Here is an 18,121-nt window from a genome sequence, read left to right as displayed (position 1 = left end):
CAAATTTCGTAAGACTACCAAACAGTCATGAAATCCACACTGACGGAAATCTTGCTGTAGAGGCTGGTTTTCTGTTGCTTTTAAAAAGAAAACCCTGGGGTGCCTGGGTAGTTCAGTGGGTTAAGCTTCTGCCTTCGGCTTGGGTCATGATCTCAGGGTGCCGGGATCGAGCCTCACATTGGGCTCTCTGCTCAGTGGGGAGCCTGCTTCCCCCCACTTCTCTGCCTGCCTCTCTGCCTACTTGTGATCTCTCTCTCTCTGTCAAATAAATAAATAAAATCTTAAAAAAAAATTTTTGGCCAAAAGAATACCATACTTCAAAGTGCAGAACTCCTTTACGGAGGAAACCTGAGCGTCCTGACTAAACGAGTACCCACCATCTGAGTGAGCTCCAGTTATACTTTAGTACTCATTAGAACAGAGGAGTACGTGCTTCCAGACACTTGTCCCCTCTCTTATTTTTCTGTACCATAATGAATGTCTTTTAAAAACTTCCCATGGAAAATTTTAAACATGCACAAAAAAGAGAGAACCCTAAGAGAAAGCACCATAAACCTATTACCTAAGGTAGCTTCAACAGTTATCAACATTTTGCCAATCTTTTTTCTTTCATCTCTCCTCATTTATGTGTGTGTGTATGAATATATTAAACCAAATATAAAACAAATGCCATTCGCTCATATGTACTTTAGAATGCATCATCTAACGCAATAGACAGTTTTATTTTTATATAATCACAATGCCCTTATCACACAATTCCTTAATACCATCTAATACTCAGTTCACATTTAAATTTTCCTAATTATCTAAAAAATGTCTTCTCACAGTTTTGTTTTGTTTTTTAATTTATTTACTTGACAGAGAGATAGAGAGAGCACAAGTAGGCAGAGGGAGAAGGAGAAGCAGGTTCCCCGCTGAGTAAGGAGTCTGATACAAGGCTCAATCCCAGGACTCTGGGACTGTGACCCAAGCCAAAGGCAGAAGCTTAACGACTGAGCCACCCAGGCGCCCCTCAGAGTTGGTTTCTTTTTTCTTAAGATTTTTATTTATTTATTTGACAGACCGAGATCACAAGTAGGCAGAGAAGCAGGCAGAGAGAGAGGAGGAAGCAGGCTCCCTGCCGAGCAGAGAGCCCAATGCGGGGCTCGATCCCAGGACCCTGGGATCATGACCTGAGCTGAAGGCAGAGGCTTTAACCCACCGAGCCACCTAGGTGCCCCCACAGTTGGTTTCTTTAAAATAAGGTCCCCTGGGTGGCTTAGTTGGTTAAGCAAATGACTCTTGGTTTTGGCTCGGGTCATGATCTCGAGCCCCACATCAGGCTCTATGCTCAGTGTGGAGTCTGCTTGAGATTCTCCGCGCCACCCTCTGCCCCTTTCCCTGCTTGCTCACTCACTCACTCTCAAATCAATAAAATCCAAAAAAGACTAAAATAAAACAGGGTCCAAATAGGGTCCACACACTGCATTTGCTTGTTACAGCTCTTGAATCTTTAATATTCTCTCAACCCTTGCCACTCCATCCCCTTTCTAATGCTATTTTATTTTTTAAGAAGTTGGGCCATTTGTCAGTAAAATGTTTGACAGCCTGGATTTGACTGATGTGTCTTCACAGGATTTTGACTTGTCCCTCTAACTCTTGCATTTGCTTTAAACTGGTTAACGTAGAAGCTTAAGAAACCCATTCAAATTTATTTATTTGTTTTGGCAAAAATAACCTCATGGCTAGTGCGGTCCCCCTTGCATCAAAGCAGGCAGCACCGAACCTCTGTGCTGTTATAGCAGATCTGCTGTGCACACTCTGACAATCAGATCAACTCTTTACAATGAAAAGGTCCCCGTTAATCCCGCTAGAGTCTTCATATCTATTGGCCACTGCCATTACTTCATGAGGGGCTGCACGGCTTTGATTTTGTAACTACAGCATTCCACAGGCACTGTCCTAAGTTAGAACTCTTCTCTAAAGAACTTTTCTCAACTATTCCATTAGTCTGAAACACAGTTCATATAAAGAAGGTAGCATAAATGCCTGGGTCTTTATAGATTTTCAGATTAATAAGCTTGAACCTCCAACGCACCCCCAAGAACCTCTAAAGGGAGCCAAAAAGTGTGTTCTCAGAGTTCCAGGCCACACATGATAAGCGGAAAGCCAGAATATGACCTCACGCCCATTTATCTAATCTAACACCACCATACCACCTCCAAAACACATACCAGCACATGGATTCTCTTCTACTACCTACCATAATCCTACCACTACAACTTGCGTTCTGAGAAAAGAATGACGGCTTTCATCTCTTTATCCAGGTCGCTTCTCAGGCCCAGTGAACCCTACCTGATCATTCTATTTAAACTGCATCCCCCCCAACTCCACGTGCCCAAGCCCCTTTACCTGTCTTTATTTTCCATTCCACTTCTACTACGCTACACAAGCACACCTTGCCTTACTGTGACTTGCTTTATTGTGCTTCCCAGCTATTGTGTTTTCTACAAATTGAAGGTCTGCGGCAACCCTGTGTCAAGCAGGCCCATCAGTGCCATTTTTCCAACAGCGTTTGCTTACTTCCTGTCTCTGTGTCACATTTTGATAATTCTCACAAAATTTCAAACTTTTTCATTTTTATTGTATTTGTTATGGTGCCCTGTGGTCAAAGATTAAGACTAGCGGAAAGCTCAGATGATGATAAGCATTTTTTAGCAAAGTATTTTTTAATTCAGGTGTGTATGTTGTTGGTTACACATAATGCCATCGCACACTTAGAAGAGTACAGTATAGTGTAAACTTAAATGCATCGGGAAGCCAAAAAATTCATTTGACTATGTTTACTGCAGTATTTGCTTTAGTGCAGGTTGAGAACTGAGCCTGCAATATCACTTTAGCTGAGAAAAAAATTGCCTATTTTTATTCTGAAAATCTTAAAAAAAAAAAAAAAAAGTCAGTTTTTAAAAGATTTGCAAGGGGGCACCTGGGTGGCACAGTTGGTTAAGCGATGCCTCTCAGTTTTGGCCCAGGTCATGATCTCAGGGTCGCGAGATGGAGCTCCACATCTGGCTCCGTGCTCAGTGCAGAGTCTGTTTAAGATTCTCTCTCCGTTTCCCTCTGCCCCTCCCTGCCCCTTAAATAAATAAATAAATCTTTTAAAAAACAAACAAACAAAAAAACAACCTTTAGATATATTACCCCAATCTATCTTTGTAAGAACTACTTAGTTATCTGCCTTCCATGTCCCTCAACTAGACAATTACCTCATTGACTTACCTTGCATTCACAATGTTTCCAGCATTCAACTCAACCATTTCTTCAAAACCAATTGCAAATATATCAGTTGGCTTACTTCTTTTATCTACAATTAAGCAACCAAAACGAACTTTTAAAAGGTAGCCTTAATCAAATGGCACCCCCCCAAAAAACCCAGCACAACTAAGACCACGAAACCTCATAAAATTCCATTTTTTGTGCTTTACGTGTAACCAAATTCCAATTAGAGGCAAAAACAACGAATGGGACAAAATTACTTAAAATTTATCTTCTATTCAGGCTTCCTAAGTTTGCTTTTTTAAGACTGTTATTCTTAAAGATCCTTAAATCCTTCCAGAAATCATTTTGAAAGAATATTTGCTAAAATCTGCACTATGGGCACCATAGTATTTCTCTAAACAAGCCACTTCTCAAAGGCTGAAGTGAACAACAAATGGGGAAGTAAAGGGATTCTTCAGAAAAGGCACAAAGAGGCTGAGAAATCAGCTCAAATTAGAGATAATAGGAGGGATTTTCACAATCAAATATGAAAACTAGAGGCTTGATCTTTTTACTATTTCCTTGGTAGAAGAATCCAAGAAAATTAATGGTGATCCGGCTGTTAAGATGCACCCCCTCTGTTTCAGCCATTAGCGCTCTCCCAACAGACAAGGAAGACGAGAGAACAGGAGCTACCTGAGATAAGCAGCCCAGGGGTACTTGGGTGGCCCAAATATTCAGAAATGGAGGTAAGTAGCTAGAAAGGGCCTATAAATAGTATGAACTGGGAAAGGAAACAAATAAAACTCTTCATTGACTGCTATTATGTGCAAGGATTATACATGCCTCATCTCATTTACCACATACTTTATAAGACAAGATTATTTTTGTCCTTTAGTTGCAGACAAGATCCTGAGGCTGTGGAGAACCTAAACAACTTGCCCCAAAATTTACATAAACTGCGGGGCGGCACAATGACGCCAGAACCAAATCTCCAGAATTCAAATTCTGGTTTTGCCATTAGTAACCACACCCTTGGGCAGGTCACCTCCCCTGCTGTGTCTTGGTTTCTTCATCCGTGAAATTAGAATAATAATAGTGTCTATGCAGTAGGTCTGTTACGGGGAATAATGTACAGTACTTACAGAATTGTGGTGTTAGCTGTTATTTTATTATTATTACTATGACGGCAACTACAATGTCAAATTAGTTTCAGTGTAAGTGAAAAGGGCATTTTAATAGATGTCCGGGGGGAAAACCTCAGGGTTTGAGATGTAACTGATTGCAGATAACTACAAACAGGAAAAACTGTATCTCACATTTCTTCCTATGCACCTCGCCTTATACATATTACTTGCTGGCTGTGTACCATTTGAAAAAGGAATTCGAAGTGACTTTTAAAAAAAGAAGGCAGCCTCAAATTCACGATTCTAATAAAAAATCTAAAAAAGCATCCTCAGCTCAGTGTTTGGTTTGGGCTATTAATGACAACCAAGTTTTTCCAAGGATAAAATCAGTACTGTTAAGTTATAAAGTGCCAACAAATGTCACAACCAGTTTTGTAAGATTTTTCATAATCTACCCCAAATACTTACCTTAGTAACTAAACAGCTAACTAGATTTGAAAAAATGGAACATACTAGGCTTAAAAAATCATCAATTACAAATAAGCTTGCTTTGTGTCAGTTTAAAACATTAAGAACCAGTTTTTCTTATGTGCGTGGTTACCCTTAAAGGTTTGGCCTTCACACTTAAAAATCCAAGTTTCTTTTATAGAGTAACGCATATTATGATGCGTTACATTTGTTTTATAGATTAATAAATCACAGTGAGGATTTAGTAAGTGAATCCATATTATAAAAAGCGGACCTTGAAACTCCTGGATGCCAGCTAACTTGGGTGCATCAAGAAGCCAGTCGGTGAGTGTCTGATTCTTAAAAGCTATGCTACGAAACTGCTTCCCACCATTCACGTTCCAGGTTCCGACACACACTCGGATCTTCTTGGGCTTTGAATACTTGTAGAAATTCTCACACATGCTCTTGAGTACTTTGGAAGATGCTAATCAAAAAGAACACATAACAGAATCTTAGCTGCATTAAACCACTTTTAGAAATTGATTTTTCTATCTGAGAAAAGATGGATGGGAAGTACAATTATCATCATAAGCACGAACAAGCATAAGACACATGCAGAGCCCAGCACGATGCCAGTAACCGACACGATTTTTTTTTTTAATTTGACATTTACTACAATAGTCACAGTAAAAATGCTATTACAGGTTTATTGCAACAATGTAAAACATGCAGAAAAGTTCTGTTTCAATGAAGTAGTAGATTGTTTTACAGTGTATGAAACTAGAGACTCTACATTTTTAGGAATATAGCCATTGATTTTCATATATCTTTCATTGAAAGGCTGGTAAAAATATAAATCTTATTTCTTATTTCCAAACAAAAACATCTAAGAACATTTACATTTAAGATTCTAGCTACTGACAGGTGGCTTGATGAAAAATGGCTCCCTGACAAAAACACAAATTATGTATACTAATGAGACTTCAGAGACTGAAGTCACTACAAAATTCTTCCCATCTCACTGGGAGTAGTAGCCAAAGTCCTTAACAATGGCCTACAAGGCCCTAAACAACCCGCATTGCCATCCTGCCCTCATTGGCTACCTCTTCCCTATTGGCTCCCTGCTCAGCCACTGACTCCCGGCTGTTTCAATAAGAGGCCAGCTTGCTTCTACCATAAGGCCTCTGCACTTGACTGTTTCCACCGCCTGCAACATTCTTCCCCTTGACTCCTTTGGGTCTCTAAGTTCCAGTGAGGCTTTTCCTGACCATCTTATTAGAATTTGCATTCTGTCCCTAACCTTCCGTATCCCTTCCTTGTTTTATTTCTCTCTATAGCATTAATCACATTTACAAACTGAGTTTTATTTATTTACGCTGTAACTATCTGTCTCCCCTATCAAGAGTGGAAGTTCCACGAGGGCAGAAAGGTTGGTCTGTTTCATTTACTGTAGTATCTCCAGTCACTAGAAGAGTGCCATAGAAAGTGCTCAGTAAATCATTGTTAAATGAATGTTCAATACAGTTGGATTCTCAATCTCGTTCCTGCATATTTTTTGACTACCATCTCTCTTCCTTCTAAATCACACTTCAGTTTGACCAAATTAAATTCTCAGCATTTAAAGTAGCTAGAACCTTAACAGACCTCAATCTAAAAACAGAGAATGAACACTTAATTGGCAATTGTTAAGAGGAAAAGGAAATAACAATGATTCTCACCTTTTACCACATGATTTTATTTTATTATTATAATTAATTATTTTATGATACTAAGATACAGCAGACTCCTGAGAGAATGAATGACAGTGAAAAAGGCAAATAACATCTTAGCGTTATAATGAAAACAGTTTGACCAGTGACTCTCCCGAGGGAGCTGCTGTAGATATAAGCCCAGCCCCCCTGTTCCCAGGGATAGAAGTGCAGATTTCTAGCCCTCTTGCTATTTGACCTGATTACTTGTAGAGGGTGTTGGGTGGTAATGGAAGCAGATGATTTGTTCCAGTCTGTTGGTGTGGTCCACTGAAATCTGGCCCTACCTAGAGAATCATTCTCTATTCCATGGTCTTTATCATTACCATTGTTGTTGTTATTATGAAGACTGCCTCTGTGATCTGTTCTATATCAAAACACAAGTTCTGTAATGATTCAGCAGCTTAAGATACTCAGCAAGACAAATAATGAATTGTGTGAAAACATGTTGCCATGTTGTGTGAACTAATAAAGTCAAATCAGTTTATCCATGGAATAAAACATTTTAAAAATTTTCTAGTTTATTCTTAACTGGTTGGCACCTTAATGTGCAGAAAGAAATGAGTCTGTGTTCAAACAGATATCCATTCCTAAATGCCATATCATTTCAGAAAATGGATTTCATTACATAACTCAAAAATATATTCAAGTGCTCTCTTCTTCCATTCTTCTCACAAAAATAACCAATAATTTCTCAAAACATTCTGAATAGTAACTAAGCAAAACAAATTTTCAGTGGTACCAAATCTTAAGTGAAGGGAAGAAACGATGTCTTTTTCTGCTAAATTTCTGGCAAGTGTTTAGCCTTTCTTGTTCCTTCTGCCACAGATTCATGTTTAAGGACAAGTTCATAAACCTTGTCCAGAAAAGGCAGGCATGAGATTGATAGGAACAGGAAACGGTCCTAATCACTTAATTCCTCTAACTTTGGTAGCAATCTTCATGCTTTTTAAAAGAATTCAGATCACATTTTAGTGCAGGTCTTCTGGTTACAGAAAATATTTCCTCCACGGTATGAGAAAATAAGCCTATGCTTTTTTCAATTATTATATATGAGAAACGCTGCAAAGTAGTCATCAATATCACAGACAGTACTCTGAAATTAACCCCAAATAGTCTCATCTGGAGTTTTCCCATTAGCTTATTAACAGTATAAGGAAGAATGTTTGTTCAATGAAATATAAAAGTGAAATTAAAACTAGATGAGCTACATTTAATTTAAGCATTTGCTACAGGAAGACATATTTCCTTCTAAACGAGGTACTTGGTTTTCTCGACCTTGAAATTTTTCTTCTCAGATTAAAACAAGATATCAATTTATCCTGTTAGAATCTGAGGGCAAAATAAGAGGAAATTCCCATTTATATGGCTTTATTTATTTACAGTATCAACTTCAGAAAAATAAAGAAAAATTTGCTTTTATTTACAGATTGGTTTTCTATACTGTACCTGACTGTAATGTCTGTTCAGAAACTATGGATGCATCAAGAAGAAAACAAAGAATCATTAGTAAAACAACAAGTTACAATTAAAATCTAGAGTGTTACGACAATACATTCTACGATGGCCTCACTTTTTTCTTTTAATTCGATTTGATGACTTTATTTTTTCTGATGGCTACAGGACACCAAAGATTAAAAGATTAAAAAAAATGACAATATCTGAGGCAAACCCTTAGCATCTAAGAAAAATCCTACAGCGACTCAGCGATGTCCAGAGTTTCATAATCAGGAGGTCCTCGGCCTGCTTTTCAGACTGCTCCCGTGTGTGTGGCTTTGTGTGTGTGCATGCGCACACGGGGAGATTGTGGGTCTGAAAGCCTGAGGAGCTAGAGGATATCAAACACATGAAAGATACTACCCTAATATATACCTTTTAGTATTCTTTCTCAGACTCAGCTGATAAGTACAACCAGTTCAATTATAACAAAACACATAAATTCCCCCAAAAATCAGCATGCGGTGCAAAACTGTACAAATTCCCACAGCCACAGAGCTTAGGGGGAAAATGAGCTTAGGGCACAACTCAAAACCTTCAACAGTGAGTGACATGCCAAAAAAGATGGAAACCTATTAATATCAGTAGTATAGTTTTATATCATTAAATAGCTTGAAAGGTATGAATACTCCTTAAATATGGCATTTCATGTTGACAAAGACCTAAAGTTTGCTTGTCAACGGTGACAGGAGGGTTGCAGCTTGTGAGTAAGGTGACCCTTGAACACACGGGTCTGAACTGCACTGGTCCACTCAACATGGGAATTTTTTTCATTAAATACAGTACCATAAATGTATGTTCTCTTCCTTGTGATTTTCTTAATATTTTCTTTTTCCCAGCTTACTTTGTTGTAAGAATACAGTATGTAAGACATACAACATACAAAAAAAAATGTGTTAATCAACTGTTTATGTTATCAGTAAGGCTTACAGTCCACAGTAGGTAATTAGTAGTAAGTTTTGAGGAATGGATTGGCAATTCTAGGGGGTGGTTTGGCAACTCCAGGGTTCCATACCTGGGGAACTGAGGTAGAGAGAGGTTTGAAGTGTATGCCTAAGTGTATGTTTTGTGTATTTCTTTCTACCTGTCTACGTTCTGCTGGGTGAAAGCACGCGTAAACTAATGGAGAACAGACATTATGTCCAATATGTTCCCTCATAGAGAACCCATGTTGGAACAAATTCCCATTCTCAGAACACGCATTATCGCAGAACCGACTGTACATCTTTTTAGGCTTATTCGACACAGAAGAAAATGTGCAGGGAAATAAAAAAAGTGATAATCAAGTTTGGGAATTCTTAGCTACCTCACTTCTTTCCTTCAACTGCTTACTTTCAGCTGTTGCTTAGTAATGCCTCCATATCAAAGTAGGCACAGGGGGAAAGAAGTGGTAAGATGCAAATCAGCCAAGTCTCCACCACTGGGAGCCAGGAAGAAAGCCTGAAGTTAAAAGCAGTAGCTAAGATCAGACTTTGTTTTCTAGAACCTTAGTAGGGTCTCAGCTCCCCAGCCTAGTTAACATATCTCTGAGGGGCTAACGGTAATCAACTACCCCCAGCGCCTACACAGAATTCTGAAAGAATCCATGATGACCTATTAGACCAAGTAATTATCCAAGAGTGCATTATTTAATGAGAAACAATTTCTCTTACATACACAGGGAAAACTGAAAGGTTTGGTGTGGGGATAACAGAAGAAGTAAAAATGTTCAGAGTTTTAAAAGTTAAGATGAAAAAAAAAAACCATGGAATTAAGGAAGTTAATTCATTAAGTTCTATAATGAATATTGGGTTTTTCCATGATACTAAATACATATTCAATGACATGAGCTCGAATTCTTTTGATTTTAATAAGACTCAGTAAAAGATAAAAAGCTACCCTGAAAACCATATATTTATGTCAAATATTAAAGTGTCCTATAATAAGCAGTATTTTAAATTATTATGATTTAATGTTTGTTCAAACAATAGTAAGACCAAGTTATAGAAATCTGGGGTTAGTAATTAGCAAAATAACCAATAAAGGTACTTTTTTTCCTCAATTAATCATTTGTTTTTTTATATAATTAGGTTACTTAACATTCTATTAAAGGTAGTAGCTGAATATTCTATGAAATCCTGCCTTATACAAAGTTAGCGACACTTAAACCATTTATCCCCTCAATCATATCTATAAAAGAAAACATGCATGAGCCTCATTTCAGAGCTCAGTAATACCACTGATGATAAAAAACATTCCAAAAGAGCTCAGCCTCTTTAGAGAAGGCAATTTTTAAAAACTACTTGGATAGAAATTTTCCCCAAAACTATTGTAGTCAACTCAATCTAAAAAATATTCATGTAAATAAATTAACATTTATTTCTTGGACTTCTGGAAGGGATATAAATAACATAAAGTAATCAAAATATAAAGTAAGTATGCATACCACGCAAACTTCCTGTAGTTAAAAGTGCTCGAGCTTTGTCAGCTAAATCACTATTAAGAGTATTTCCCAGCAGTAAAACATCTATGGCCTCTTGCTTGGAGCTGTCAAAGAAGTTATTCTGAATCGTTCTAGTAACAGAACGAGCACCATCTTTTAACTTTCCAGCCTGTTGGGAAAAAAACAGCATGGATTTTTGTTCCAAAGAGTGTTAAATGAACTCAGTAGGCACTTTGAAACTTTAAATCAGTTTTATATGACTTTACTGCAATAGAAAGGGCCTAATCATTCCATTTTGAATATCAAATCGTCATAATAAAATGGCTCAACATTTCATCGTTTCTCTTCCTTTTGGATAACAGCTCTCCGCAAAAAGAAGGAAAAATCTCAATACCACAACCTCACCCACTAATGCTATCGAGAGCGGTAAATGCTTAAAATTGTTTACTATAAAGGAAATAAAGTGAAGTGTACCTATTTAAAACAAGAAAATTAAGTCTTACCCTATAACTCTTAGAACTGGGGATGGGATGGGGGTGAAGGAGATCAAGGATATTGAGCACTGATATGCTCTGACACTTCAAAGTATGTTAATGGTAGAAAAATAAAATTGGAATTGCTCCTAAATAACTTTAATATTAGTCAAAACTAAGACTGAACATAAGAATGAAGGACTGGTCTAAAAAGAAATTTATAATTCCAGTTCATAAATATTAAATGCAAACTACAATTTGTCATTTTATTGGTCTTAGATCATTTTATTGCCTATGTAAATATAAATAATAAAAATGATAAACTGAGGCCAATTCCTCTAGTGGAAGAGCTGATTATAACTTCTTTTTTGAGTACAGTTGAGACACAATGTTACATTAGTTTCAGGTATTTAGCACAGTGATTAGGTAACTCTCGATGTTACACTAGGCACACTGCCAGCGTAGATACCATCTGTCACCATGAAACGTTATGACAATACCATGGACTATATTCCCTATGCTATGCCTTTCATTCCTGTGATGTTTCATTCCATAACTGGAAGGCTGTATTTCCTGATTATAACTTTTAATGAACACATATTTTACTTAAGCATGTTAGTTACCATAAAGATTTCTTTTGATCTTAAGGATTTTGATGTCTTAAAACAAACAAATAAACAAAAACAAACCCAAACTCTTGCCTTTTAGAAAACCGCTTCAGTTTGTAATATGTAATTTTCGTTCCTTACAGAAATATCAGTAATTTGAGAATTAAAACATTATTTCCTTCCACATGGTAACACATATAAATGACATTATTTGAAAAGACACTCACCATTCATATTATCAGGCAATTAATCAAAAGGAACCCAGAGAAAGGAAAAGAAAGAGCAGTTCAGATGTTAGAGTTTAGTTTAATTCAGACTCGTATATTTAATATGTGAAATTTCATTTCTATTATGTTAGAGACAAAAGACCACTGAAAATATATGTAACCTGTATATATATATTGTCACAGTTACTGCAGAAACAAAAAGGCAGAAGAACATAGAAGAATATTTTAAGCAACAATTGTAGATAATTAAGTTTTAGCAGTAAGAATGATATTATCTATTTTAAAAGGGTAATAAAGGAGGTTTAACAATTTCAGGTTTTCAAAAATAGGGCCCATTTAAGAAGTAAATACTTGTAAATGTCAATAAAATCAATTCTGTGAATTGAACAAAAGCAGCTTTGCAGGTAAGGCCAGTACCTCTGAACAGAGAGAGGCATGGCATTTTATGAGACATAGAAGAGGAAGAAGACTTAGAAATTAAGAGACTTAGAGATGATGAATGGCCTTCAAAGAATTCCAGGGGCTGTACTGAGGGGGCTGCAGAACTATAAAAATGGTAAATATCCTTATTTCTATACTTGAGGTAATTTGAAGAACTGTAAAAATTTAAAATGTTAATAAAGTCCAATGGAGAACAGGAGGCTTAAAAGGCAGTGTTTAAGTATATAGAATAAGTCCCTTAATAAGTGCCAAATACTAGAGGAGAAAGTGGCCTGTAGATAAGGCCAGCAACATAAAGCAATGATGAGGCACAGAATTATAAGTAAGCCCATCTCTCACACTTCTTTTGTATATTTTGATAGCCTCCTTTTCAAGGTAAGATAAATTAAAGAACAGAAACTTAATAATCAAGCCCTAAAGGTGTTGGGCTCATAGGAAGTATTGCATAAATTGTCCAATGATTTGTTCATCCATCCACCATTTGTGACAATTCTATTAAACAGTAGGCACTACAAGTGCTGGAAACACAAAGCCAAATGTGACAGGACCCTTCATTAGGATGACTACGGTTTAAAAAAATCACCTTTATAATCAAAATAAACAACACAATAAGTAAAACAGGTAGGTAAGGGAAAATCATGAAAAAAAAAACGTGAGCAATACATACATAGGCCTACTGGATTATATCACTAAACAACTAAATACGTCATATTAATACCCCCCAAACCTAGGGAAATAACTCTCTTCCATCCAACCACTAGTATCTCCTACAAAAGGAAGTGTTAAAGAGGACATAATGGCATAATAAAACAGAATTCTGAAACAGATACCTAAAAAAACCCCAACATTCATTCATTCCTTTAGTCATTCATTCATTCATTCATTCCTTCACACATTCATTCATAAATGACAGCAAGTGGAGGGGAGGGGTAGGGTAGTGGGAGAGAATCCCAAGCAATCTCAGTCCCATTGAGAGTGGAGCCTGGAAGGGCGGGGGGTGGTGCTCAATCTTCGGACCCATGAGATTATGACCTGAGCTGAAACCAAGAGTCGGTCACTTAATCAACTGAGCCACCCAGATGCCCCCAACTATTAATTTTAAAAGAGATGATTTAATAGCTTATTAGAAGGAAAATGAGGATCTTTTGTAACATTATGATAAATCTAGATCTACCTTAGCCTTTCCTTCAAGAGCTCCAGTCCCTGCGTATATCTTACTGATTGAATCACCATTCACGGACCACATCGACCTAAAAACTTCTTGAAAGCGAGTCACCAACTGAGGCTTTTCAGCTAAGCCAAGAGCTTCCAGCTGTTTTGCTAGCATCTAAAATGGCAAAAGAGAAACTTTTATAAGCATGTTGATTGATACATTGTGATGTGACTTTTTAAGAACTACAAGAATCAAAAATTCACAGTTTATAGGACTATGTGGCACTGGATTCTGAAAACTTACCGGTTTACTAGGCTGTATTCTATCCCACCATTTCAATTTTTAAGGTAAATACCACAACAGTGAAGCTTGAAAGTACCTTAATATTCCCATGTAGCAATATCCTTTCTGGTTAAATGGTAAAATTAACCTTATTAAAATATCTCTATATATCAAACTGGTTTAAAACTTAAAGAACTAACTATTCAACAGCATGCATTGGAGCACATAAAAATAACTGCATAGGTTATTTAAATAGATATAGAAATAACTAATTTTCTCTAATTTTTGGATTGGGTGTTACACACTTGGGTGATTAAAATCAGGAGATTATGAAAAAGTAGAGTTGTTTTTGAACTATCACAAAAATAAATAAATTAGTCTTATTTCTGAATAAAGTCATAACAGTTTAATGTATAAAACCTCTATTGGTAATGTCTATAAGGGGAGCTGGCGGGAATACATCGTGAATACATCGTGCAAGAATGCAAGGTCTTCAGGCCACCACAATTCCTTCATCACAGGTAACAATAAACATGTTTAGAAGTCATTCGCCTTTGGAACTTTGGCCTTTAAATCTGTCAGTCAAAGCAATGCATAATCTATACTCAGTCCATTTGTCTTATTTGAAATCCAATCGTGTTTTATGCCTTGCATTTTTACTTAACTCCTTCCTGTTTATGTTTCTTTTTATCTGTATCATGATTATCCATACTTACAAAAAGATCAAAAACTAAAATAATATTTTAAAAAACACTAAACTAGGTTCATTTGTTACCTATGGACTTATACCAGAGCTGTTCTTCGTTAGCATGAAAAATAAAACAAAACTGGGCTCCAGCACCATCTCTATCATTTATAGCTCCCTCTCTTCAAGGAATTTGGGAAAACTAGTCTTAGCTTCTAGTTTGGCTCGGCCTACTCTAGCAGTAAATTTTGTAACCAGTCAACCAATTGCTATATACGAGGGAGTACTCTCTCACCTAATTACCAACAGTGGATACCGGCTAAGTCAGATTCTGAGAACTAATATTTGTTACACTTTTAATGAAGACTTTCAAGTATTTCAGTAAGTTTACTCTCAGAATCTAAGTAAACATATTCAGCCACTTAAAAACACAACTCAAAACAAACCCAAGCCATGTGATAAATGCCATTCAAATGACCAGACCCCTGCTTTTACTTTTCTCGTCTCCGTCATACTTTCTACATAAATTATAATAAGACTCAATGACAGAGTGTTTAATAAAAAGGCACAACAGTAAAAATTATTTAGCTACTGTGAAGAATACATTTCTGTAGCAGAGAAATCTACACACTGTGCTTTCATTTTTGAGACAGAAAGAACCTCAGTTGCAAAGTAACTAATTAACCAATGTCCTGGCCAAATTTAAGATCATTAACTGGAAGAAATAAGAACATGTTATTTCCTATTCTTGTTTTCATAGTATTTGAGAGCTATGCTAAGTTTCTATGTAATTAAATGAAGACCCATCACAGCCTTATGACCCCTACAGTTGCATAACAGGAAAGACTTAGAAAGCTCAGCATTGCTAGTGTGTCACAGAGTTGAGACTATGTCTATATTAGACTGAATTCACGGATACATAGTGAAGGAAAAAAAAAACTTTTAAACAAAGACTTTGTTACAGAAGCTCAATCTAATTCACTCTCATTCTCACTAATAACTGCATTTTCATCGATCCTGTTTTTGTAGCTACTGATTTGAAAACACCATATAAATTGCACTGGGTTACAGACTGTCAAAAATATAACCCTATAGACCTGAAAAAGGATCCTCCCCAATTCTGAAGAAACTACACAAAGAACAAAGGCCAATATGTATACATACATTATGTATGTGTGTGTGTGTGTGTGTGTGTGTGTGTATATATATTTTTTTTTTCTTCCAGAAGACAAAAGAAGTACTTGTTGGAATAGTATAAATAGCAGTTTTTAAAGGGAAAGTTAAGGAACAACACAGTGAAACATCAGCTATCTAAAAAGAGTATTTGAAACAGGTAAAGGGAACATTTAAATGAAAAGGAATTTTGAGGGAGGAAAAACCCATAAGAGAAGAAATGCCTTTAATGAAGCATAATTTCATTTTATGAAAAGTAATGAGAAACATAAATATTACAAAAACATTAAAAGAGGCATTTGATACAAGTCACATACATACATTTCACCATTTTTTTTTTTTTTTTTACCTCTAAGCCGAGGAATGCCTGCACGCTATTTGTTCTATCAAGACAATCCAAGCAGTTTGTTCGAACCGTACCACTCTGGCATCTGCAACAAATTCAGTAAAGTTTAACAGCTAGTTTGAAACACAAATAATAAAGCTAAAACAAAATGAGGAACAATTAAGGTGATTAAAATATAATATCCACTTTTTTTTAAGCATCCACTTTTTACTCCCAACTTTTTATTACTACAATTTTCAAACACACACACACACACACACCACAAATGAAAGAATTTACAGCAAACATCCATATACCCACCATCTAGATTCCACAACTGTTAACATTCTGTCGTATACTCCTTATCACATATCTACTTATCTATACCCACTTATTTTTAATTAGGCCAGTAGTCAGGAGCTAAATATGCATTCAAAGTTATGACCCCAGAGCTCTTTGCACATAAAAGATAATCAAATATTTATGGAAGAAATTTTAGGTTTTTAACCTAAGATGTTATCTCTACTGACCTATATGAATTTCTATGGCATTGAAACTAAATATTGCACAAACTGATAAAGCTAAAAGTTTGAGCTTTGTTCACTGAAGTCTACCTCATCCCATACTCTGACTTTAATTTCTTCAGTACATACTTTCCTCCTCTACCTCATAATCAAAAACTGAAGATTTAAATTATACTAAAGCAGATAATAAACTATGTCTTTTACTTCTATTTGCAGTTAATAGTCCTTACTGAAGTCAAGATATATTAAAATATTAGTTTTAAGGGAGAAGTGAGATAGTTTCACAGATAATAGCATGAGGTCTGCAAGCAGATAAATCCTAGCTCTAACACTTTTTAGCTATGTGATTTGGGGCAAATTATAGTCTATGCCTCAATCTCCTCAAATGTTAATGGGGATAATAACTGAACTGATCCCTTCAACTGTTGTTACAGGTACATGTAAAGACTACATACACTGCCTGGCTCAAAATATGTGCCCAATAATATAAGCTCTTGTTAATACTACTTGTTCAATTCTAAAGAAAGAAAAACAAGCCTAAAATCAAGTATCATAAAGATATTTTATTTTATGATAAACTTTGGTATAAAAAAAGGAAATTGAAGAGCTCAATGTTAAGAATAATTTTTACAATATAGCAAAGTCCCAACTCAAAGAGAAGAGAAACAGAGAAGTCAAACCTTTGAACTTCACTTCCATTGAAATAAAAAAATCCATAATCTACAAACTTTTGGACTTGAGGTTTAAGAACACTGTGCAATTTTTCTGCCTTTCCTCCTTTAACCATTTGATGATAGTCAAAATTCACCATCTGGATATCAGCAGCATGTTCAGAAGCTTTCAAATGACTCTGAAAGTAAAAAGGCAAATACTCATCTAAATGTTAACTAAATACGACCTTATCAAGTAATGTTAAAATGGAACCTTACATTTTAAATTTAAACCTTGGCACGGTCCCTTGAAATCTCACTGATCTCACACAAAGCTTGCATCGATGCTGGCAGTAAAATGGAAAATTACTTTCTAATATCCAGTAACATCTTTTTTTGTAAAACCTCACATATGGTCCCCAAGAGATTAGGTGACATAATTAACATCAGAGAAGTTAAATAATATTCTCATCTGATTTAGAAAATTAAACCACCAGCACTTCAATTTTATAAATTTAGTATCTGTATCTGTTATAGAATCTCAAAATAAAGTAACTGATTTAAGACAAAACCTATCAAAGACTAAAAAATTCATTTTTGATACTTTCATTCAAGTGTTTTAAAAGTCATTTTCTAAAGTATAATCTAATAGCATTTATTTCACAAGCTTAAAAACAAAATAGTCAAATAATTAAGTCACTTCCAGACTTCATGAGACTAAACTTCAGAAAATGTTCTCTAACCATTCTATTTGATTTGTGCTTACAATCTTATGGAACACCATAATTTATATTAATTATCGATTCAGTAAGTGTTTATGAGGAATATTTTTTCTTCAGAGGTTGAACATATCTTTGGGTTCTTTTTTACTTAAAATTCTCAAACTTTCATCAGTACAAGAAGGTACAGCTTTGCATGTGTACAAATGAGTTATTCACCATTTCATAGGTTTAAAACAATGACTGTGGTTTCTAGGAAATAGGCAAGACGATGAACAGATGAAGGAGGAAACTGCCTGGTATCTTTTTACCAGTGACAGATGAACATTTTTTAGAGAGGAGGATATTCTTCTGCTTCTCCACGGCCTAAATAAGTACAC

At 35.9% G+C, this 18,121-nt stretch overlaps 1 protein-coding gene across 1 annotated transcript in view; it reads right to left on the bottom strand.

Annotated features, from left to right (window-relative positions):
* SYNJ1 (synaptojanin 1) overlaps positions 1-18,121 on the bottom strand; it is an 84,043-nt gene that overhangs the window by 29,507 nt on the left and 36,415 nt on the right. Inside the window, exons 10-16 of the mRNA XM_032865424.1 lie at positions 17,053-17,222; positions 15,873-15,954; positions 13,405-13,557; positions 10,485-10,650; positions 8,012-8,035; positions 5,107-5,298; positions 3,259-3,343 (exon numbers count right to left, since the gene is read on the bottom strand). Of these exons, the coding sequence (XP_032721315.1) occupies positions 3,259-3,343; positions 5,107-5,298; positions 8,012-8,035; positions 10,485-10,650; positions 13,405-13,557; positions 15,873-15,954; positions 17,053-17,222 (872 nt within the window). The remainder of the gene's footprint in view (positions 1-3,258; positions 3,344-5,106; positions 5,299-8,011; positions 8,036-10,484; positions 10,651-13,404; positions 13,558-15,872; positions 15,955-17,052; positions 17,223-18,121) is intronic.

Source organism: Lontra canadensis, unplaced genomic scaffold (assembly GCF_010015895.1).
Source record: "Lontra canadensis isolate GAN:19392208 unplaced genomic scaffold, GSC_riverotter_1.0 scaffold29, whole genome shotgun sequence".
NCBI lineage: Eukaryota > Metazoa > Chordata > Mammalia > Carnivora > Mustelidae > Lontra > Lontra canadensis.
Note: the sequence above shows the minus strand (reverse complement) of the source record. Positions and strands in the feature narration are given on the sequence as shown.